Source organism: Labeo rohita, chromosome 17 (assembly GCF_022985175.1).
Source record: "Labeo rohita strain BAU-BD-2019 chromosome 17, IGBB_LRoh.1.0, whole genome shotgun sequence".
Lineage (NCBI taxonomy): Eukaryota > Metazoa > Chordata > Actinopteri > Cypriniformes > Cyprinidae > Labeo > Labeo rohita.
In genome coordinates this window covers 12,576,189-12,601,721 of record NC_066885.1, presented here as the reverse complement: position 1 = coordinate 12,601,721, position 25,533 = coordinate 12,576,189, and the positions used below count along the sequence as shown (strand labels likewise).

Below are 25,533 nucleotides of genomic sequence, written 5' to 3'. Positions count from 1 at the left end.
TTGACAATTTTTGTCCTTAAAGTGACAGCTCACCCAAAAATGAAAATTACACCATGATTACTCACCCTTAAGCCATGCTAGGTATATATTACTTTCTTCTTTCAGACGAATACAATCTGAGTTATATTAAAAAATATCTTGGCTCTTCCCAGCTTTATTATGTCAGTGAAAGGCTGTTGATATTAATTCCAATAAAGTGCATCCATCCATCATAAAAAGTACTCCACACGGCTCTGGGGGTTAATAAAGGCCTTCTGCGTAAGAAAAATATCCATATTTCAAACTGAATAAACCGTAATCTCTAGCTTCTGCTAACTGGCGTCCATGCATTCATTGAGAGAGTGGTGTTCCAGCTGTGTGGAGCACTTTTTATGATTGAAGAAAGCACTTTATTCGCTTGTTAAAGGAGAAGTCCACTTCCAAAACAAAGTTCAAAATCGGGGCACCATATCAGTCCATTATATGGAGAAAAATGCTGAAATGTTTTCCTCAAAAAACATAGTTTCTTTATGACTGAAGAAAGAAAGACATGAACATCTTGGATGACAAGGGGGTGAGTTCATTACATGTGAATCTTTGTTTTGGAAGTGGACTTCTCCTTTAAGTCTGACGTCAAGCGTCACCTCTTCCGTGACTTCCGGGTCCAAACGCTCTGTCAGATGATTCCAGAAAACAACAAATGGCACTAATTATACACTCACAATGTTATATAATACTACCAAAAAATTATAATCCTACCCTTTAACTCCATACCGAAATCCCAGATAGCCAGACAATGAAAATATAAATATAAATAAATAAAAATTATTTGTGTTTGGGACGCTGTGAGCACGAAGACGGTAGTGTACACCGTAAATCTGAAAACGTTTAGCTTAAATATGATTAAACCATGCTCATAAATGGCTGCTTAGATAGTATTCTCAAGTGAAATGAGTTGGGGTTTGGACCCAGAAACAGCGTTCGTTGGTGAGTTCGATGGACGCATTGTCATCACTTAACAAGATTTCAACACCCATTCACTGCCATTATAAAGCTTGGAAGAGCCAGGAAATATTTTGAGAATAAAGTCAAAATCATGAGAATAAACTCTAAATGTTTCAAGAATAAAGTCAAAATTACAAGAATAAAGTCAAAGTGTTTTTATTTAAATACATGTGAGGAACGAAAGACTGGACGCCACAGACGACAGTAGGCTATAATTTAATGAAACGAATGTCTCATTGTAATCAATTTGCTATAAAACTGACAGATTTTGAAAGCTGAGACTTTGTGTTATATTGAAAGTACCAAAAGCACAAAGCTTATTGCTATTATTGGGTGGCTGTCGCACTACAAATAATGAATGCAATCGAAGACATGATTATTATGATATTATTTCTAAGCATACTGTCCCTGTGAGTATAACACAAGGTATGGTTTCTGCTAATAATCCCACATATATTTAAATACATTCCGGGGGCCTGGCAACTTCTTGCCAGGTACTCCCAATCCGGGCCATTTGCATGCACAGGCTATAATCTCAAAATATTATTAACTTTAATTGCTAAGATTTAATTCTCGTAATTTCAACTTTATTCTCAAAACATTTAGACTTTATTCTCACAATTTTAACTTTATTCTCAAAACCTTTGACCTTATTCTCATAATTTCAAGTTTATTCTTGAAACATTTCGACTTTATTCTCGTAATTTTGACTTTATTCTCAAAACATTTAGACTTTATTCTTGTAATTTCAACTTTTTTTTTTTAACATTTCGAAACATTTCAACTTTATTCTCGAAACATTTAGACTTTATTCTCGTAATTTTGACTTTATTCTCGTAATTTCGACTTTATTCTTAAAATATTTAGACTTTATTTTCAAAACATTTAGACTATTCTCATAATTTCAACTTTATTCTCGAGGCATTTTGACTGGCATTTTTAAAACATTTAGACTTTATTCTTGTAATTTCAATTTTATTCTCAAAACATTTAGACTTTATTCTCGTAATTTCAAGTTTATTCTTGAAACATTTCGACTTAAATCCTCGTAATTTCGACTTTATTCTCAAAACATTTAGACTTTATTCTCGTAATTTCGACTTTATTCTCAAAACATTTAGACTGTTCTCATAATTTCAACTTTATTCTCGAGGCATTTTGACTGGCATTTTTTAAAACATTTTTCTCGTAATTTCGATTTTATTCTTGAAAACTTTTGACTTCATTCTTGTAATTTTCAGTTTATTCTTGAAACATTTCAACTTTATTCTCGAAAAATGTAAACTTTATTCTCATTATTTTTACTTTATTCTCAAAACATTTTTATTTTATTCTCATAATTTCAACTTTATCCTTGAATTATTTCGACTTTATTCTTAAAACATTTAGACTTTATTCTCGTAATTTCAACTTTATTCTTGAAACATTTTGACTTTATTCTCGAAAAATTCAATTTTATTCTTGTAATTTCAACTTTATTCTTGAAACATTTCGACTTTCTTCTCAAAATATTTTGACTTTGTTCCCAAAATATTCCGCTTCCATCTCGTAATTTTAGATTTTTTTATTTTTTAACATGGCACTAAAACGCCTTTGTAGGAATATAACCACCTCCCTACATCTTAAATTGAATTGCTTTCATTTACTCTATTATAGTTTTGTGCTTGATTTTTACCACTTATTAAAGTTGTGACTTACACAAAAACTGTATAAATAACACCAGAATGTAAAAGGAACTGAACTACAGAGTAATTGTTGCCACAAGCACAACATGATCATCATCAGTACAGCTGATAGGTAGATGGACTTTTGTCCATTTTAATTAAAATAATAATGAAAACAATGTTGCAGTAATTAAACAGACTACTTGATATGTTTTGGGAGATATGTAATATGACATCATCCTTTATCAACATGCCATCACTGCAAACGCGCGCATAGACACAAACGCTCACACGCGCTCACACACATACACACTGCAATCACCTTGAAGGAAGGCTTTGTTTAATTTCTTTTTGGCTGCAAGCCCTGATGAGATTTCCTCTCCTGGTGTGTGTCACTCAGAGAGGGAGGTGAGCTGGGGAGGTTTACAAAGAGAAAAAACAGAAAGCCATTATCAAACTTCCACAAACAGAAATGGCATAAACAGGAAATGAGGAAGAGGAAAGTAGAGGAATGGGAGAGAAGGAGGAACAAAGAGAGAGTGAATGGAAGAAGGAGAGAGAGAGACAGTAGCGGGGGGAGGAATGTGGCGTCGTGTTATTAAAAGAGGTGAATGTTAAAGCTCAGCTTGCAGGCTGTAGTAAATGATGTCGGTAATAACAGTATGAATGATTAATGAATGTTGCTGTTGGCGGCATAAAAGGAGAAAAAAAATATGAAGACAAATCACGGCTCATTCAGAGGAGCTAGTTAATCACACTCTCCTGTGTTTTAAAATAAAGATACATGCTTTAAAAAGTATCCAGCCTGCCCATGCGATTGTTAAATCGCACACGCGTACCCAGGCATATTTGTCCTGAGAGGAGAAGTAATGTCCTCTTGAGTACAGAGCACAGGAGAGAGATGGAGAGGGAGGCTGACCGGACCAGAAACGTCAGAGGAGCTTTTTAGGGCAGGCACTCAGCGCCGTTCGAGGGCGCTCAGAGAACCATCTTCCTCTTCACCTGTGCCACTACAGCTTACACAACCCAAATAACCTCAACAGCTCAGAACGGCCGTGTAATTGTATCCGATGGTAAAAGTGTCAGAGTATGAGCACTCTCAGCGCATTCAGAGACGAGCACTCGAGGAGATAATGCTTCAGACGACACATACACGTGTGTTTCTCCAGCACCGCACCGCGTAACTGTCTGGCCTAAAACCATTAGCGTTATTATACTTGTAAGAGTACGGCAGACTCTCCTGTCGGCTGTCGTACCTGCTGGAGAAGAGACGCTGTTAATGAGTTCCGATGGAACGGAGACGTACGCATACACAACAGCTTCGGTTAATTACGCCAATGAAAAATCTCAGCTTCGCCGCAGATGCGGCACGCTGTGCTCCTGACACGTCGAGTTACGGTGCTCGTGTGGAGGATGCGGGTTCTAACATGGCCCATGATGCTTCCTGTCACCCTTTATTGTGCCTGTCTAATAAAAAGCCAAAAGACCGTGTCCACATGTCCATATTATTTGGGGTTTTTCCTAACCGGCTGTGATGGCAACAAGGGATTTGGTTTCTGATTCTGTCATTCCGGGTAGCAGTTTGTGAAATCGAACCGGTCCAAAATCTTATCCATATACAGTAGCTGTATAGTATATTCAACACAACATATGTTCTTAATGGCTCTTTTGTCGCTTTTGCACTTTCAGTGAAGACAGGAAAATTAAATGATGCAGTCTCACACTCGGTTAGGACAAGCCGAATGCCTTAAAAAATCCTCAGCTCTTCTTTTTTGTTTTCACTTTGGTTTGTGCTTTGTTTGAAATCAAATGTTTCTGTGGGTCAATGACACACGGCTTTCCACAATAAAGAAAAGGAAACATCTTACAAGGAAAATCTGAAGATGTTTCAGGCGCCTAGAAATATGCTTTTTATTGCTTTCACATTGTTTTGAAAAACTTCTATGCCATTTTAAAATGTATGTGTAATGACTCATGTGGTGTAATCATCAGGTGACATTTTTCTTGTACATGTTTCTTGTATCAGTGTACATTGTACTGGACCAAATTATTATTTTGGCATATGTTCATATACGGGCCATTCTACAGAATTGGTACTAAGATCCTTCTTCTATCTATTGGAACCCACAATAATATTTAAAATATCAGTAAGCTTAATATATATAAAATCATCAGTGACAAATTTGGGGAGAGGACAAATATTCCAAAACTTTCTGAAAATTCAATATTAGAATTAACTTCACAATTACTAGAAATGTGTACCTTGGATATTATACAATTTGAATACATACAAAGTTTGTGGGAAATTTTTTTTTTCAAGATGTTTTCAACCATTACAAACATTACAAACAAAACAAATTACTAACCTATGAATGTCATAGTTTTGGAGGAGTCACACGTAAAAAATTAAATCATAGAAGAGGTGTATTCAAGTCATTGTATGAAGAAGGTTCCATTACTTGTTGAAGCCGTATTTAAACTGCATTTTGGAAGTTCAAACTCGGGGCACCATATCAATATCAATAAATGTCGAAATTTACATTAACTAGGATTAATAAATGATTTAGAAGTATATTTCTTTGTTAATTCATGTTAAAGGGATTCAACTTAAATCAGAGTTCAACCAAAAATGAAAATTTTGTCATTAATTGCTCACCCTCATGTTCTAAACCCGTAAGACCTTCGCTCATCTTCAGAACAAAAATATATTTTTAATGAAATCAGAAAGCTTTCTGACCCTGCATAGAACGTATTGCTGTCTATGCAGGGTCAGAAGGCTCTCGAATTTCATCAAAAATATCTTAATTTGTTTTCCAAAGATAAACGAAGGTTTAACGGGTTTGGAACGACAACGTGAGTGATTGAACGTGAGTGATTAATGACAGAATTTTCATTTTTGAGTGAACTATACCTTAAAATAATGTTAACCAATGTAAAGTGTTTTCTTATTTAAAAGAAATTAATAGATAAAAAATATAGGTATCACATCAGTGACCTTTGTGTGTATTCGTAGGTCAGTAGATTTTGGGACGACATACGAGAAGCTGACAGACAAAGTGATGATCAGAACAATGCTGAGCTATCTGTACGTCTGTCCGACCAATAAGAGGAAGGTGAGTGTGTGCAAATGCAACAGAGATATGGACTTATAAAACTGTCGGATAGAAAATATCAAGCTAATATAATTCTTCCTCGTCCTCAGATCCTGATTTTATCTGATCCGGAGGTGGAGAGTAGTTTACTTATCAGTTCTGATGAAGGAGCCACTTTTCAAAAGTTCAATATTAACTTCTATATCATGAGTCTTCTGTTTCACCCGACTCAGGAGAATTGGATACTGGCCTATAGCCATGATCAGAGGGTAGGTACACACACACACACACAAACGCACACACACTTGCACACCACAAGGGTTTCTACTTCTACTGAACAATTAAAAGCAGATAATGTGGATAATTAAGTGTGAGCAAGATAATTACCTTTGTTGGCTGTAGTTAGGGATCTTACAGTGAATGTGTCTATTTCTCTTTGGACTGCAGCTTTATAGCTCGGTGGACTTTGGTAAAAAGTGGATTCTCGTTCATGAGAGAGTAACTCCGGGGCGATTCTACTGGTACGACTCTCTCACACACACACACGCACAGGCAGAGTAATTTTTTTACTGATCATCAATCTCATATAACACGCCTACAGTGCAATTTCACACTGAAAATTAATCTGACTGCAAGAATATACCTGCATGCGCACACACAGAATCACACGCTGAAAATTAATCCAATATTAAACCCACTCTCTACATCCAATACACTGATAAACTTACATATACACACTTTGTATGTCTCTTTCCCTTCTCTCTTTCTCTATCTACCTCCATCTATCTCGCTGTCATATCACTTCCTCTCTCCCCTGCGCTTCATATTAGTGTATGTGTGGAATTTTGATCAGGTTTTATATTTTAATCCCTTCAGTGTGAGTTTGTGTGTTTGTGTGAGGAATAGTCAAAATAACTGGTTGCCTGTCACATGCTCGATGAGCTGTGGAGACAACCAACAACATGTCTTCACCCCTGGGTTTAAGTCCCTATGCACACACACATTTCTCTACATCCTTTCAAAAAATATATAATACATCTTTTTTTTGCTGCTTTGTACTGCGACACACATACATACGCTGTTCTGATTGTGTTTGTGTCACCGAAGCCCTGCTGTGTAGGGTTTGGTGACTACAGAAAAGGAAAAATGGAAAAGTTTAACCTCAGACTATAATAGGTCTCAGTATCAGTATGGGTTTGAGAGGAATGTTTAACCCCCTCCTTCAATTATCCAAGTCTGAGTTTAATGTCTGTATGGGATTGAGAGAGATGTTGAATCTCAGACAGATATTTGAAAGAGGGGTTATTTTCAGACTGAGATTTTGACAAGTGCTTTAAAGGGATAGTTCAACCAAAAATGAAAAGTCTGTCATTAATTACTCACCCTCATGTCGTTCCAAACCCGTAAGACCTTTGTTCATCTTCGGAACACAAATTAAGGAATTTTTCATGAAATCCGAGAGCTTTCTGGCCCTGCAAGGATCAGAAGAGGTAGTAAGGACATTGTTAAAATAGTCCATGTGACATCAGTGGTTCAATCGTAATGGTATGAAGTTATTACTTTTTATACTTTTTATGTGCAAAAAAAAAAAAAAAAAAAAAAAAAACTAACGACTTTATTCAACAATTTCTTTCCTTGCAATGCTTACACTAGATACTGCATTATGTGTCATGGACTAACAAAACATTTACAGCATTTGTTAATCTTGATTACTGTTCATTTCTACGCATACTTTTACTTTTTTGGCATTTTAGGTTCAAGTAAATTATATTTATAAATTAATAATTATCTGGTATCAATAATCAGGTTGTTACTTTGTTATACCTAATGCAATAATTTATGTTAAAGGAGAAGTCCACTTCCAGAACAACAATTCACAAATAATTTACTCACCCCCTTGTCATCCAAGATGTTTATGACTTTCTGTCTTCAGTCGTAAAGAAATTCAGGAAAACATTTCAGGATTTTTCTTCATATAATGTACTTGATTGGTGCCCAAATTTTGAACTTCCAAAATGTAGTTTAAATGCAGCTTCAAAGGGCTCTCCGAGGAAGAAGGGTATTATCGAACAAAACGATCAGTCATTTTTTTGGAAAAATAAAAATTTGTATACTTTTTAAGCACAAAAGCTTGTGTAGCACAGGTTCTGGGATGCGCGTTCACGACGCTACGTATTGAATCATGTCGAAAGTTCACGCCGAACGTAGGCGGAACTACAGACCCAGTGTTTACAAAGCGAACGTGCAAAGAAAGAAGAAAGTGCAAGTAAGTCAAATGCTGTTTACAAACAAAAAGGTACAACGATGTCGGACTATTCTGAAGTTGTAGGAGAAAATAAGATGGAGTTTTTTGCCATACTCTACTTTTTTTTTAGCCGGAGTACACAGACGATGAACTTAGATGTGATTCGTAGTACTGATGGGAAGTTCGGATCATTTTACCAACTCGAACCTTTGAGTCTCGTTCAGCAAAATTAACCAATCTTTTTTTGAGTCATTTTGTTCATTTCAGCAAAATATAATAAAAATGTTACGTGTTACTTCCCTAACACATCTACTGCTTACACAAACGTTGATCACACTACAAACAAGACAAAACTAAAATGCTATAAAAAACAGAAGAGATTAATTCATTGTTTACCTGGGTCTTTAGTCTATGATTAGCTCACCTCACCTCTTATCTGACAAGTTTTTCGGGTTTGAGTCGTTTGTTCATCACGTGACAGCCCCGTACGCTCAACCAATGCAGTGTGAGCCGGAAAAAGAATTGATTAGTTCATCTCTTGAGTCTTCGAGACATAAGATGTACGAACGACTTGAAAAACCTGAAGACTCGAAACAGGTGAACATATTCCAGTACAGAACCTAATAGGATGTTGCACATGCGTGAATGAACGAATCACTCTCGGAGACGACTCGTTCTCCTTGAGTCACATCACAGACAGTCATGTCACAGAAAGACATGAACATCTTGGATGACAAGGGGGTGAGTAATGTATTTGTAAATTGTTGTTCTGGAAGTGGACTTCTCCTTTAAAGAATTAAACCTTGTTGTAAAACCTTTTTTACTTAATTTTCTTGACTTAACAAAACATTTATTTTTTAAAAAATATTTCATCATGTTTGTCTCTGGAAGTAACAGATGGCATTTTCAAGCACACACTATTGTTCTAATGTTAAAAAATGTAAAATATTACAATTTAGAATAGCTATTTTCTATATTTATGTATTTTAAAATGTCATTTATGATGCAAAGCTGAATTTTCAGCATCATTACTCCAGTCTTCAGTGTCACATAATCGTTCAGAAATCATTCTAAAATGTTTTGAAACATTTGAAAAAAAAAAAAAAACTTTTTTCTTAGGATTCTTTGGTAAATAAATATAAATCTTTTCCAATATTATAAATGTCACTTTTGATCAATTTAATGCATCCTCGCATTATAATAAACGCTTTAATTTCTTTTTTTAAAAATCATACTAAACTCATATTTTCAAAAACATATATAGTAACGCTGCATTGTAGTTGAGCAAATTGGTTTTACTTTCATCAGGAGCTCACTCCAGCTGATATATCTCAATGACTGTCAGTGATGGACCACTTCCAAATCACAGTCTGACATTTGAGATTGGGGCTACAACTTTATCTTTAATTTCATTGCCTGCCAACTCGAGGGCCCGGGTTTTCTGCAGTTTGCAGCTGACCGTAGAAATGGTGAGCAACATGTCATTTTCAAGTCAAGATCGTGTAAAAACGTCCATGTCGAGATGACAAAAAAATTACATTGTGATCTCAAGAAAGACGCATGTTAAGGGGATTTTATTGCCAGAACTGATAGAAAGTTTAGAAGAAGAGATTTAATATCAGACATGCAATGACAGAGATGTTCGAATTCAGACCGAGATTAATATTAATCTCAGATTGAGAGTGTAAATGTGGCTCAATATCAAACTAGGGCTCTGTAGAGGTGAAATATCAGATTTTTACTGAAAGGTTTAATTTTGGATTGTAAGAACGACTTAATATCAGATTGCGACTGTGTTCAAACTGTCTCAGAAGAAAATATGGATGACAAAAGACAAGACGTTGGGATGATTAAAAACCTCAGAAAGAGGATATGATGTGCGTCACAGGTGAAAATAGGTACGAAATGAAAGTGTGTATGCGATGGAGAATGGTTTGTGGGAGTGAGCTCTGTGTGTTTGTGTGTGTGTGATTAATTGCTATCAGAGCAACAATAAGGATTCACTGGAGACAGACTGTCTCCTACTGGAGCAGTGGAATTATGCTGTCCATCACTACCCCTCCATCCTTCCCCTCTTCTCTTCCATCACTCCATCACTCTCATGCTATTACCGTACTCATCCGTCCGTCCCCTGCTGGCACCTCCTTCTCTTTCCTTCCTTCTTCATCTCCTCTCCACTGGAGCCCTTCCTGATTGTTTTCCTCTCTTCTGTTCTTTTTTGTTTTCTGTCTTTTTCTTTTTTTCATTTTCAGGGCGCTGAGTGGTCTGGATAAAGAGGCAGACCTGGTGCACATCGAGGCTCGAACTGACAGTGGACGTTAGTCTCTTTTCCCTCTTTTGCTCTTTGTCTTTCTTTCTCCTGCTTTTTCACTTTCTCTCTTCCTCCCCTCCTAGTGCACTCGCCCTGTCTTTCTTACCTTGTCCCCAGCCTCCTATGCTTTTTTTTTTTTTTTTTCCCTGTGTCGCAGTGAAAAATGAACAGATGAATTGTGGACAACAGTAAATTCAATAGTAAATGGTTCTGGCTTCGTTCTGGCAGACTGTTGCGCTTATGTTTTATCCTTGTGGGACAGTGTTGTGCATTAAACTCTACTGATATGAGCCTGACACAACACAACAGGCCCTGAGCTACGGACAGTCTAACAACAATAATACATTTAAATGTGTTATGAGTGATGCAGTGGTTACACCAAATTAAATTTGAAGCAGGCAAATGGAGAAGGTGGCAAAAGCTTCTTCAGTTTTCAGGCGGTAATAATCAAACCCCTTCTAAAAGAAGGATTTGAACCTGTTCTTTCAATCTGTTAAAAAGAAGAAATTTAATAGGCCATCTATCTATCCATGCCTTCACAGTAGAGCAGGCATGTGGATTCAGAGTTGGGCAAAATTCTGAATTGAAGAATTGGCTCCTTTTTGATTCATGAGCTGCAAAATATCCACACCCTGAAGGAAGTTGAATTGGAATGACAGGAAGAGGAATTTAGTTAACTGCATTTCAAAGGGTGTCTCTAGACCCTTTTAACAGTAAAATACCACTGTGCCCCTGTAGAACATTATTTATAAATCCTCATATGACTTATGTTTTCTATCAGCTGTTTAGAATCAGAGCGAGTGATGCCAGATTTGCAAATAAATCGCTCTTTTGATTTAATCAGTCAAATGGGTTTGCCTGAAACTGTTCATGATTCAGTTTGATTCATTTGGACAGTTCACTCATGCACTGCAGTGGTTTCTCACACTGGAACAGTAAAAGGATATTTTATGAAACAGAAAACAAAAAGAACACCGGGTATTTACCTAAAATGAATTCTAGAAAACAAAAATATACTTATAATATACTGTGCCATCATTGTTTTCCACAATGGTGTAGCAGTTCTAACGCCATAACAAAAGTTTGAGCAAAGCATGCTAACTGTTTAGTCATTGGCTGCACAGATGAGCACAGAACACTATTTAGAGTCCCAGCCTTATTACTCTGCTGGCACACAGATCTAATGTAAACATGCAATTTCTTTCCCAGCTGTTTACCTTCACAATTGTTTTTGTAACTCTTTTGTGCTTTTAACATAAACTTGTGTGTATTTGACAGATTAAGTGCAACAAGACATGAAAGAGAACTTAGTTTTGTACTCACATGCCGTGTGACAGCCACTTTCTGTACGAGTGCTTCGGATATTAGTATAAACTAGTACATAATATCAGTGTGATAGACATAATAATCAAACAGATGTTTTTTTGGCAGAGTATGTGAGGTACAAGCTGTAAAGGCAGAGTTTTATTCTGAAAAAGGGGGTGGGGAGCAGCAGTTCATTTGCATTTAAAGAGACATGCATGAAAACAGCGTGTTTCTGCTTCCACTCAAAATGGGCATTTTAAAAATGATATAATATATGATCTGTGGGGTATTTTGAGCTTAAACTTCACAGATACATTCTGGGGACACCTGAGACTTAAATTACATCTTGTAAAAAGGGGCATAAAAGTTGTCCTTTAAAGTTCAATTTCTAAACCCAGTATCCATTAATGTCATGTAAAAAGAACTCCTTCCTTAGATTTGATCTTAAAACATATAACAAAAATTATTTAAAATAGTTACTTATGTTGTTTAGTGTTACCATCAGGGATCCTACAAATTTTCCATTTCAAAATTCCATACTTTTCCAGACTCAAATTTCCAAACCTCTCAGTAGATTTTCAGACTATATTTAACATGAATAATTCATACAGCATTATTTTCAGCTTTATATTTTCTATATATTACAGTCATTTGTAAATATATTTATTTTCTTAGCGTGTTTTTTTTTCATCAATTTTCTCGAAGTAACAACACACTATAAAAAGCCTATTTCCGCCACTGAATAAAAGATAAAAAAGGTAATTGCAACTTTTTTATCTCACAATTACATCACGCAATTCTGACTTTTTTCTAAGAATTGCATTATACAAACTTAGAAATTTTTACTTTTTTCTCAGAATTGCATGATATAAACTTGCAATTGCTAGTTATAAAGACAAAATTGCGAGATGATTCTGAAAAAAGTCAGAATTACGAGTTTATATCTCACAATTGACTTTTTTTCTCTGAATTGTGAGATATATACTTGCAGTTCTGAGAACATAGTCTTTTTTTCCCTCAAAATTGGACTTTATAACTAATTTTAAGTTTATATCTCATTATTCTAAAAACAAACAAACAATTGCAATTGTGAGGAAAAAGTAAGAATTATGTTTATATCTTGTAATTGCGACTTTATTTTTTAGAATTGCGACTTTATTTCACAGAACTATCTTGCAATAACTCACAATGGCAAGTTTATATCATGCAATTCTGAGAAAAAAGTCAGAATTGTGAGATAAAAAGTGCAATAACATTTTTTAATTTTTTATTCAGTGGTGAAAATAGGCTTCCATAACATACATAGCCCCTACAATAAATTTTGCATGCACAAAATTTTGCATGACAACTTTTTTTTGTCCCCTTGAGAAACTATTCACATGCACATGGGATTTTTTTGCATGCTTATGCATTACAATTTTTAGTTTTATATAACTAATTTCCTTTGTGCACCAGTGCCATCTTGCTATGAAGAAACAAGAGCATGGATGCACATGAATGAATAGACATCTATTTGCTCAAAATTTGGCTTTCCTTATGATAGTACCTCTAATATCAAGGCCTAATGTACAATTTAACACATCCTCTGTGGTGGTGGAGAAATCATGAGACAAAATGGCTTGATGGCATAACGTGTACATTGTACTATTTGCCAAGTTCAAGGGTCTATAAAAAAGTGTTCAAAATTTGGCTTTTGTTAGGGCAGTATGTCATATTTCAAGGCCTCTTTAATGCGTACTCTGTGGCGGACAAGAAACCACACTGCGAAATAGACTGATGGCACAACAGTGTGCATTGTCCTATATGCTAAGTTTAATGGTGTCCACATAAAAGTCTGTATATTTTTTATTTTTGCAAAGGTCCTTAAGGCTATGCAGTACTGAGCTAAAAATAAAGCGAGAAGAAACCTAAAATGCTTATAACCTGCGTTTTGCATTATAAAAAAGTCCACCTTTAATTTACTGAGTCATGTTTGACAATTACTTAACAGCTGCCATGAATTTTTTTTTTTTAATTCTTAATTTTCTTTTGTAAAAAACTAAATGAGGCATACTCTGTCTTCTTTTTACTGCATAGGAACCCTAAAACCAATTTAAAAAAAGTTCTGTTGATTCTTTGTTGGACTCTTATTTTCTTTTTCTCTTTGCTTTCTCCCCTCTTTCTCTCCCTTCTGAGTGAGGATGGATAGCTAGTAGAGAGACTGATAATGGAGAGCACAGATTAATTTGGCTAGACATAGAGATGTGTGGGAAGTTTGTGTGTAGGTTCTAGATTGTGTTTGTTGTGTGGGTGTGTGTGTGTCGGCGAGAGTGAGAGATATTGATCATCTGTTTTTTGTTTGGTGTAGATCAAGGCGTTCTTGTGCACAAGCGTATCCTGTGTTGATAAATTTGTGTGTGTGTCTCACAGAAATGCAGTATATTACCTGCCGAGCACAAAAGTGTTCTGAGGAGGGTAGGCAGTATCCATTCAGCGGCCGAATTGACACCAACTCGCTCGTAGTGCAGGACCAATACATCTTCTTACAGGTACATATGTGTGTGTGTTACATAAAGCACATAAGTGTATGTGATACCAAAAAGTGTGTGCGTGTGTGTGTCACGGTAATCTCTGACTCTTTTTATAGCTCTCCTTTTATCTCTGTCAGTGGCGTGTAAGTGAGTGATAACCATTGAAACCAGCCTCTCCATCTTTAACAGCGGGCCAGGGGAGGACAGGACACGGTTTTGAGTGAGAATCCCAAACCTGGACCCTCCTCTGTCAATACAAGCGACTTTCTTTTGACTTTTGTTGCTTGAAGCTGTTGGATTTGAGTTGACAGAGAATAATGAGGTTATTGATTCAAAAAGCACAGGAACAAGAGACTGTCTGACACCCCACACCTCTCGCAGGAAAAACACAGTGTAGTGCCATCCTCACCCTGTAAAAGTGGGGACACACACTTACACACACAGCCTCATTCTTTGGACATCCAAGCTCTATTGACACTGGATCAATCGAGGCATTAGAGCTTTAATGCACTATGTTTACAGCCTAATAGCTACAATCTACTCGATAAGAGTGTGTACAACATGCGCAAGTGTGTGGGTCAGATTTTGCTAACATTCAATACGTTTACATTGCACTTTAAATATTCTATTTCGGTCTGACCAAAACAATAGTTTCCAACCCAAATGCTTTTTTGGATTTTTGTGATGTTGAACTGAAGGAACTAGATATTGCGATTGTACAGTGGCATGCAAAAGTTTAAGAACCTCTTGGAGAATTTATGAAATAGTGAATAATTTTAACAAAATAAGAGAGATCATACAAAATGCATGTTATTTTTAAGTAAGATATTAAGTAAGATATTTTACATAAAAGATGTTTACATATAGTCCACAAGATAAAATAACACCCTTCAAAACTATTAAAAAAAGGTTCAAACTTTTACTGATGCTCCAGAAGGAAACATGACGCATTAAGAGCTGGGGGGTGAAAACTTTTTGAATATATTTTGAATAATATTTGAAGATCAAGGTAAATTGTACTTAATTTGTCTTCCTGGAAACATGCAAGTATCTTCTGTTTCTTCTGAAGGGCAGTACTAATGGGAAAAAATGATATTTCAACAAAATAAGAAAAATTTGGACATCTTCATCCTGTTCAAAAGTTTTCACCCCCTGGCTCTTAATGCATCGTGGCTTCTGGAGCATCAGTGAATGTTTGAACCTTTTTTAATAGTTGTGTTTGGCTCCCTCAGTTGTCCTCAGTGTGAAAAGATGGATCTCAAAATCATATAGTCACTGCTGGAAAGGGTTCAAATATGCAAAAGATGCTGGAAAACCCTCTGGCTTTTATTTTGGTGGAAACTGCAGTTTTGGTGAAAACAGGTTTACAAATGTGTTTCATTACACATCTAGTGAAATGCTGTAATTATCTGTCCACAAAAATGTTAGAAATGATGTGAATGGCACAAACTGTGTACCCAAATGCTCACAGCACATTTAGAGATAGAGATCACGGCATTTACTATGAATCAAGCCGTTCTGAAACACTAAAAAAATCGAATCATGAACTAAATAAAAAATAAGTCCCCTCTATAAAAGACAAGCAAACATGGGTTCTGACTGGTGTGAAGTGCTGATCTGTTGTAAATCCTTGTAACTGTGTTTTCTCTGACTTTCTGTGTGTGTTTGTCAGCTAACCACAGCAGGAAGAACTACATACTTTGTGTCCTATCAGCGAGGGCCCTTCAGGACCATACAGCTCCCTAAATACTGTCTACCCAAAGTAAGATACATGACACAGCACTAGCTGTCACAAATAAGTTGTCAGATAAAATGTATGCGGCCCTAACAGCTGTTCTCTGTGCAGGACATGCACATTGTCAGTACAGATGAGGGGCAAGTGCTGGCAGCAGTGCAGGAGTGGAACGAAAATGACACCTACAGTCTGTACATCTCTGACACACCTGGAGTCTACTTCACCCGCTCGCTCCCAAACCTCCGTACCTCCCGCGGCCTCGCGGGAAACCTCATTGTGGATGTCTACAAGGTCTGCGAATATGATGTTTTTGCCAACTAAGTTTAAGAAGTTGACCATCTTGAATGTTCACAAATGCATATTGTGTGCAATTAGGAAAACTTCCATAATTAGCTTGGCTTTCTCCAGGAATTTTTGAAAGTAGAACAGGGAACATTGCGATGCAGCACAAAACAGCAGTGTTTGAAGTTATGCCATTAAACACTATGAATACAAAGAGAAGACGAAAATCTGATAATGAGAACAACTCAAAACATACAGAAACTGAAGTGTAAGCAAAAATGCAAAGAGAAGCGAGGCTTATCTGCAATAATGTAGAACCTGATACCCTTTCGTTCTCCTCCTTTTCATCACTGCAAAAAACAGAGTAGTGTCTCTAATAGTAAAAAAAAAAGTACTGATAATACAAAAGTACTGATAATACTTGTGTAATAATAGTCATCCTAACAGTACAAAAATATTATTATTATTATTTAGTCACTAATTATTTTTGTAATTGAGTAAACGGTAGATTATTCTGATGATTAATCAAAGTAATTTTATTTATTTTTTTTGTGGTAATAAAAATAGACCTAATAAATAACATTTAATTCAAATGTCCACTTAATCTTTAATATTTGGCCACTTCTTTATGATAGAAATTTTGAAGTCGCAATGAACAATTAGCATATTTAGAAAGATGATATATTCTTCTGTGGTGTATGTTAATAAATGATTTATCTCATAAATCTGATGGAATAGTATACATTGTTCCTACATTAACGTTATAAGCAACTCACATATGTATGACTCGCATATCATATCACAGCATATGTAGAGACTGAGTTTGAGATGGTCCACGCATATAAAATTGATAATTGTTTGTGTGGAGCAGCATTGTGAACGGAGCTGCTCTGAGATGCAAGTAACCTACACGCATATAAAGCGCATATTAAACCTACAGCGCATATATTTATTTAACTGAATCCCAAGCTTTGTGAATTCACAATACCACTATGCTTTTTGATTTTTAAATGGTGTTCACACCAAACGCAAATTTAATTATTTGCACGAGTAGATTACATACAAAATCAATGCAATGATGTGATCTACGTGAAATGTGTTTGCCACGAATGCACGATATTTGCCTCTATCGCATCTTCAGATAGTTGAAAAATTGCAACTCAAGTGGAAAATTTGCATGACGTGTTCTTTCGCAAGCCAATCAGCGAAGAGTGTATTGTATTGTAGTGGTAGTTGTATTTTTTTTTTAGCATGGCTGCTTTCAATAAAATAAATAATGTCAGTGTATATACAATAGTAAAATGTAATACACACATTAATGCAAGATTAATACGTATCCACCTCTGGATGGTGATGGTCAAATAGAGTATTTTCACGATGCGTCAACAATCGACCTTATTATTGGCAGCACTGAATGTAAACAATGCCACTGAACTGAACAGAACTTGCAAATTTAGCTGATTATTGCTGCTGAAAATGGTCAATTATTGTCATGTTTTGGGCTGTACTAATCAATCGGACCAGGAAAAACATTTGGAGTACTATAGACTGACAAAAGTTATAACAACTCAAGGAAAAGAGTGCAAAAAAACTGAAGAACAAAAGGTGTTTGTGGTTTTTGTTTTCATCATTTCCGGTCAGGTAGGTGAAATATTAGGCTAAAATCGTAATTGATACTGCTTGTGCGTATCTATACCACCTATTAACTTTGGTTTGTCAAAATATTGTGCCCTTTCCTGATTACTAAGTCCTCCTCTATATAATTTAGCAGCTTCCACACGTTTTTTTCCGTGGTTTAGACAGCATTAACAGAATAACATATTCAGTAGTACATTAACCGTGCAATCAAGTGTTGTTGTTTATATCCAAGTATCTCCAATATGACCGTGTATCTGGGTAACTGAATAAACCGTAATGTAAGTGCAAACCCACTATAATGCTTTTCATGGGTTCTCACCTGTGGTTCCGGTATTTTGCCGGTTATTATTATTATTTTGAACAAAGAAAAAATGAAAATTCAATTATCTGAGCTCAGTCATTTTTGTCCTGTGCTGTAAAGGTGGCAGGTGTCAGCGGACTGATCATAGCAAACAAGAAAGAAGACGCACAGATGAGAACGTACATCACCTACAACAAAGGCCAGACATGGAGCTTACTTCAGCCTCCGGCAAAAGACACCACAGGACATGACATCAACTGCAACCTGGTGAGAACCACTAGACTCAATACATCCAGATACACATGTTCTACTAAACATGAAGATGTCGCCAAAAAAAGGCATAGATCACCAACATAAACCTAGGTGATATACTACTTTGCATAAATATATAAATATATATATACTTTGTTTTCGTTTGATGCATTTTTACAGTGGAGCCCTGCCGAGAGGAACTCCTTTAGTCTCAGTGCAATGAGGGTGAACTGCCAGCTACCAAACAATAGCTCTGAATTCAGTGCTTTCTGATGGTTTGATTAAGACACACTACCTTCTCTGTATCTTTGTAATGACTTTCACTGATGTTTTACACTGTTCTGGAAGATTGGTGATTTCAATTAAGACATACATTGAACAACTGGAGTCCATTTATCAGTAGATCTCAGAAAGTCTTAATTACCTTTTTTTCCTGCTGCACCAAGCAACAGTGGGTTCTGAGTTTGCACACATGTTGTCATTCTTTAGAAAGACAAGATGAAACAAGTTTTTATTTCTAGTCCCTGTGCATTGGGTATTTTGGGACTTATTACCAACTTTAAACAACCGCAGGTATGAGAATTCAGACGCTTGTGCACAAAAAACAAAAGTTTGCTGCTTGCATATAAAATATGTTTTGAATCACTAGGTGGTTGATTGCATTTAACTGTACTGATTTTTGACACTGTATTGACACTGAATTCTAATTGGCGTAATTATGATTTTCTAAAGCTTGGAAATCAAAGATTTGATTTTGCGTTTACAAAAAACTGGGTCACACTAATTGTAAGGGATACTAAAAATACGGACAAAAGCGCAGAGAGCCGAAGCGGATTCATTTTCACGGTTTTTGAAAGCTGATGCTACAGTCGGTTGATGCAGGGGAGATTATGTAGATAGATGGAAATGTAGTGAAATATAATTTATTACTGTGTAATGTTCTAATTTTCAGCCGTCGTGCTCCCTGCACCTTCACCTGCAGATGTCTGAAAACCCCTACACACCTGACACCATCTCCACCAAACACTCTGCTCCGGGGATTATAGTGGCCACAGGTGTGTGTGTGTGTGTAACTGTGCCACTTCTTTTATTGTTTTATGCTTGTGGCATCTCGAGTCCCTCAGGAGCTTCTGCTAAATTAGAATGAAAAATGGGTATAAATGTGCATGCTTTTAAATGCAGATGGAGTTTGAGTGGCCAAATCATGGCTTTCAAGTTGTTACATCTTTGTTTTTCAGCAGCAGAGTTTGGCATGATTGGAACAAAAACTCATTTCACTCTGTTCTTCTGCTTGTCAGATTCATTATAAAGTTATCTTCAAAACTCAAGCCCAAATAGCTTCCTGCATGTGACTAGATAGATGCTCGCTCAAAAAGTTAGCCATGCAGAGCACGCAGAAAATATGACCGGTGTCTTCCACATTCATAATTGCCTGTCATGTCCGACAGCTGTTCCGCAATCACTTTCCCATGCTCAGAGTGTATAAATATAGGATTTGAAAAATATGTTTTTTTGTCACTGACAGCCACTTTACCAAACGTTCCTCATCAGGCGCCATGATGACTGTGGTCTTTGAGGGCACTCACAACCACCAGACAATATGCACCAGGAATTTAGCAGGAAATTATAGATTTAAAATCACACTGCTGTGCAGTGGCAAATGTAGCTAAATTATTGTGTTAACCTAAATGACTAAAATCAGGTCTTGCTGACCAGGTGTTTTTAAACTGGACATCCTTAATTATTCCAAGGACCCTATATGGGGGCTGCAAAATTTCTTATTTTAATTTCTTATTATACAAAGTTCCAAATTTTATCATTTAATTTTGCTGTCTAAAGAATGGTCCAAAATCATTATAAGGGGTATTATGAAAGATTATAATGATTGTTTTATAATTTTGTATTAAAGGACTTGTGAACTGTTCTTTTTTTACTATAGTTTTAATATTAAAATCTGTGACGGTATAAAAGAAAATGATTTAAACAGCTACTAAAGAAAACTATTTTTTACAATGTCACACTTAATGTGATGCATTGAGAAAGACAGATTTGAATCATCTACACTACCAGTCAAAAGTTTTTGAACAGTAAGATTTTTATTGTTTTTTAAAGAAGTCTCTTCTGCTCACCAAGCCTGCATTTATTTGATCCAAAGTACAGCAAAAACAGTAACATTTTGAAATATTTTTACTATTTAAAATAACTGTTTGTTATTTTAAAATATTTTGAAATGTAATTTATTCCTGTGATTTCTAAGATGAATTTTTAGCATCATTAATTCAGTCACATGATCCTTCAGAAATCGTTCTAATATTCTGATTTGCTGCTCAAAAAAAAGAAAAAATGTGCTCAACTTGTTTATATATTGCTGCTGCTGCTGCTGCTAATAATAATAATAATATTAATAATAAAATGTTTATTGAAAAGCAAATCAACATATTAGAATGAATTCTGAAGGATCATGTCACAGAAAACTGGAGTAATGATGCTAAAAATGTAGCTTTGATCACAGGAATAAATTATATTTTAAAATGTATTTAAATAGAAAACAGTTGCTTTAAATAGTAAAAATATTTCAAAATGTTACCATTTTTGCTGTACTTTGGATCAAATAAATGCAGGCTTGGTGAGCAGAACTGACTTTAAAAAACATTAAAAATCTTACAGTTCAACGATCAAAATTCAATAGTTTTGCCTTTGTAGTGCATTATAGATCTATAAATGTGTTTATGTTCTTGCTTGTGTGTGCATAAGCAATTATCCAAATATTCTTAGTAGCACAAATCTCTTTTTCATAGTTTTTTGTTTTGTTTTGTCCATTTTTTTTTCTATTTTCTGTTTTACTGTATTGTAATAAACTGCAATAGAATCAAATCTCATCCACCAGTATTTTCTCTGTCAGGTAACGTTGGGCCAGAGCTTTCCTTTGCTAATACAGGGATGTTCATCTCCTCTGATGCCGGCAACACATGGAGACAGGTAAACCACTTAACTGTTCACAGTCATCTCCTTAAATGGATAGTTCACCCAAAAATTAAAATTCTCTCAATAATTATTCACATTCATGATGTTCTAAAACTTGAAAGACATTTGTTCATCTTTAGAACACAAATTAAGATATTTTTGATGAAATCCGAAAGCTTTCTGACCTTGTATAGACAGCAACACAACTGACACATTCAAGGCCCACAAAGTTAGTAAGGACATCATTAAAAAATAACAACTTTACATCTCCTTACTACCTTTCTGGGCCTTGATTGTGGTAGTTGTGGGGTGAGAAAGCTCTTGGATTTCACCAAAAATATCTTAATTCGTGTTCTGAAGATGAACTAAGGTATTACGGGTTTGAAATGACATGAGGGTGAGTAATTAACAAAAGAATTTTGGGTGAACTATCCCTTTAATTATAGACTGTAGTGTAGTCTTAAGATTACAAGCACCCTATCCCTGATTACCACTCAAACAAACTGAAACTAAATACAAAGAGACAGAATACCTAAGTACCTTGTAGGTTTTTTGACTCTGTAAACCTGTCTTTAGATTTTTGAGGAGGAGCACAGCGTCTGGTTTTTGGACCATGGAGGGGCTTTATTAGCTGTTACGCAATCTGCTGTACCAACACGTCATTTATGGTAAGACAAAATACAGTTTCCCCTAAAACATATTCATAAATGTCTTACAAATTTTATTGAATAACATCAATCTGCAAATCTGATTTGTGATGCAGCTTGTAATCAATATTACATAGTGTTCATTCATTTAGGCCAGAGAAGAATTAGTCCCCTGACTAAGCCTGGTTTATTCCAAGATTTTTTTCATCATTTCTGTCACTTTGCCATTTGTGTTCCCTTTGGCTTGTTTTCTTGTGGTTTAAAAGATGCAAAAACCAGCTAAAAGCCATCTCAGTCAAAAATGAGATAGTAATACTGAGTGAATGCTCCTGATACATAGTATACATCTATCAAATACTTTTACTTCAAACTCGCTAAATTCCAGCCTCAACCCAATCAGAAGTACCAGTACTTGCATAGAAACCTATACAAAGTAGCCAAAAAGAAATGCTAATTTTAAAGAAATACATCAGATGGATTTAGAGGCTTTTGCATCTGAACTCTTCATATACAAACATAGTATACACTGACCAAAATTATTACCACAACATTTTTGTTTCTGCCCCTATTTTTCATAAGCTGAACTCAAAAACTAAGACTTTTTATATATACACAAAAGGCTTATTTCTCTCAAATATTGTTCACAAATCTGCTGGTGTGACCACCATTTGCCTCACGCAGTGCAAGACATCTCCTTTGCATAGAGTTGATCAGGTTGTTGATTGTGGCCTGTAGAATGTTGGTCCACTCCTCTTCAATGGCTGTGCGAAGCTGCTGGATATTTGCAGGAACTGGAACACGCTGTCGTATACGCCGATCCAGAGCATCCCAAACATGTTCAATGAGTGACATGTCTGGTGAGTATGCTGGCCATGCAAGAACTGGGATGTTTTCAGCTTCTAGGAATTGTGTACAGATCCTTGCAACACGGGGCTGCGCATTATCATGCTGCAACATGAGGTGATGGTCGTGGATGAATGGCACAACAATGGGCCTCAGGATCTCGTCACGGTATCGCTGTGCATTTAAAATGCCATCAATAAAATGCACCTGTGTTCGTTGTCTATAACATATGTCTGCCCATACCATAACCCCACAGCCACCATGGGCCACCTGATCCACAACGTTGACATCAGCAAACCGCTCACCCACACGATGCCATACACGCTGTCTGCCATCTGCCCTGTACAGTGAAAACCGGGATTCATCCGTGAAGAGAACACCTCTCCAAAGTGCCAGACGCCATCGAATGTGAGCATTTGCCCACTCAAGTCTGTTACGACGACAAACTGCAGTCAGGTCGAGATCCCGATGAGGATGACAAACATGCAGATGAGCTTCCCTGAGATGGTTTCTGACAGTTTATGCAGAAATTCTTTGGTTATGCAAACCGATTGTTGCAGCAGCTGTCCTGGTGGCTGGTCTCAGGCGATCTTGGTGGTGAAGATGCTGGATGTGGAGGTCCTGGCTGGTGTGGTTACACGTGGTCTGCGGTTGTGAGGCCGGTTGGATGTACTGACAAATTCTCTGAAACGCCTTTGGAGACGGCTTATGGTAGAGAAATGAGCATTCCATTCACAGGCAACAGCTCTGGTGGACATTTCTGCAGTCAGCATGCCAACTGCATGCTCCCTCAAAACTTGCGACATTTGTGGCGTTGTGCTGTGTGATAAAACTGCACATTTTAGAGTGGCCTTTTATTGTGACCAGCCTAAGGCACACCTGTGCAATAATCATGCCGCCTAATCAGCATCTTGATATGCCACCCTGTGAGGTGGATGGATTAACTCAGCAAAGGAGAAATGCTCACTAACACAGATTTAGACAGATTTGTGAACAATAATTGAGAGAAATAGGCCTTTTGTGTACATAGAAAAAGTCTTAGATCTTTGAGTTCAGCTCATGAAAAATGGGGGCAAAAACAAAAGTGTTGCGTTTATCATTTTGGTCAGTGTAGATTTGATGGAACTGATGTTCATAATTGATGCATCTTGCAACGGCGACAGTTACTGAATTTAAGTAAATCAATATTTACAGACTCAAGCTGAATAGCTACATTACTGCAGTACACTACACTTAAATTGAACTTTTACACAGTTATTGATCTGAACTGAATTAACACTAAAATTAATGGAGCTGAATAATGACATTTGTCTTTTTACAGCTGCTTTATAGCAGAATTTGGATTGACCTCATTTTTGCATCATGGATTTGCTTACTTTCCTTTTTAATATTATGAAGCTGCTTTGAAGCAATCTCTGTTGTATAAAGTGCTATAAAAATAAAGGTAAGACCGAACACTAGAGAGATTATGTATGTTTAAGTTCATTGCAGTATATCTCTAACTTTTTGGATATTTTTTATTCAGCCTAAGTTTTTGAAGTTCCCTCATGCTTAAGCGTCAGCTTTGATATGAGGACTGGCAGATATAAACAGCAGGCAATAGGTCTTATCATATCAAACATTTGGAATCCTTTCAGCGAAAGTGTCTGTCATAGCTTTGTAGTGCAGGTGGCTGTGTTTGCCAGGGCTTTTATGCTCATGTTGGGGGGGTTAAGGTTTGAAGCAGAGGTGGGATTCGGTGGGCTTCCGTTCACATGTTGTTCCTGCCACGTCACACTCGCGGCTTTGATGTGCTAAGCTCTGAAACGTTGTCAGGATCAATTAGGCTGCGGAAGATAATTTGTATCCTCCTGTGGGTTGCTGTTAGAACAGAAGTCAGATGTGTGTGCGGGTGTTCAGCCGTCAGCTCGGGTGACTTTGACCCATATCTACAACAACAGAAACACCAAACCAGAAAATCTTTCCTTTCTACATGAAAAGACGCCATGAAGAGACTGTTCTGTCTGTTAGAAACAATAATATAGAGAACAGTAAGCGTTTAAAAGCATTGTGAAGATGTACACTACCATTCAGAAGTTTGTGGTTGGTTTATAGATTTTTAATGTTTTTAAAAGAAGTCTCATATGCTCACCAAGGCTGCCTTTATTTGATCAAAATAAAGTAAAAACAGTAATATTGTAAAATATACTGTGTAAAATAAGAGTTTTCTGTTTTAACATATTTTAAATTGTAAATGTGAAACCTCAGAAAACACACACGATCCTTCAGAAATATTCTAATAAAGGTCCTATGATTTCAGCGATGCGTAAAACGTGGGCAGAATTGTAGATTCCAGTCATAAAAATGTAATTTACTATATAAAACATAATATCACAAAATTTGCCAAATTTTGGATGAATAAATCAAAAGTAGGTCTGTACAAAAATGTGATATGGACTAGTGTCTGTGAATATTAAGTCGCAAAAATACAATTTAAATATGAATCCTGCATGTTTCTTTTGAGAAGGACTGTTGTCATATCATATAGGCCTACAAACAGAAACATAAAGGTCTTCACAGCACGCTGTCTTAAAAATTCTTAAATCAAGAAGGATTTTCTAGACAAGCAAAAATTATTATCCTGTTTTCAGAAAAAAGTAGTCAACATTTTTTTTGCTTATTAGCAAAATAAAATATTTTCAAGCAGAAAGCAAGATTATTTTGCTTACCCCACTGGCAGATAATTAATTTTGACTTCTTTTTTCTGAAAAAAAGGAAATG

General features: G+C 36.2%; 1 protein-coding gene across 2 annotated transcripts in view; it reads left to right on the top strand.

Moving 5' to 3' along the window:
• The window catches only part of sorcs3b (sortilin related VPS10 domain containing receptor 3b), a 74,312-nt gene that overhangs the window by 26,675 nt on the left and 22,104 nt on the right, over positions 1-25,533 (top strand). The window contains exons 3-13 of one of the 2 annotated variants that reach the window (XM_051133857.1): positions 5,662-5,761; positions 5,851-6,009; positions 6,188-6,261; positions 10,238-10,296; positions 14,011-14,129; positions 15,784-15,873; positions 15,958-16,137; positions 18,188-18,334; positions 19,272-19,374; positions 21,222-21,298; positions 21,860-21,951. In XM_051133857.1, the coding sequence (XP_050989814.1) occupies positions 5,662-5,761; positions 5,851-6,009; positions 6,188-6,261; positions 10,238-10,296; positions 14,011-14,129; positions 15,784-15,873; positions 15,958-16,137; positions 18,188-18,334; positions 19,272-19,374; positions 21,222-21,298; positions 21,860-21,951 (1,200 nt within the window). Of the gene's footprint in view, positions 1-5,661; positions 5,762-5,850; positions 6,010-6,187; positions 6,262-10,237; positions 10,303-14,010; positions 14,130-15,783; positions 15,874-15,957; positions 16,138-18,187; positions 18,335-19,271; positions 19,375-21,221; positions 21,299-21,859; positions 21,952-25,533 lie in introns of both variants that reach the window. The other variant, XM_051133856.1, reaches the window with a different exon arrangement.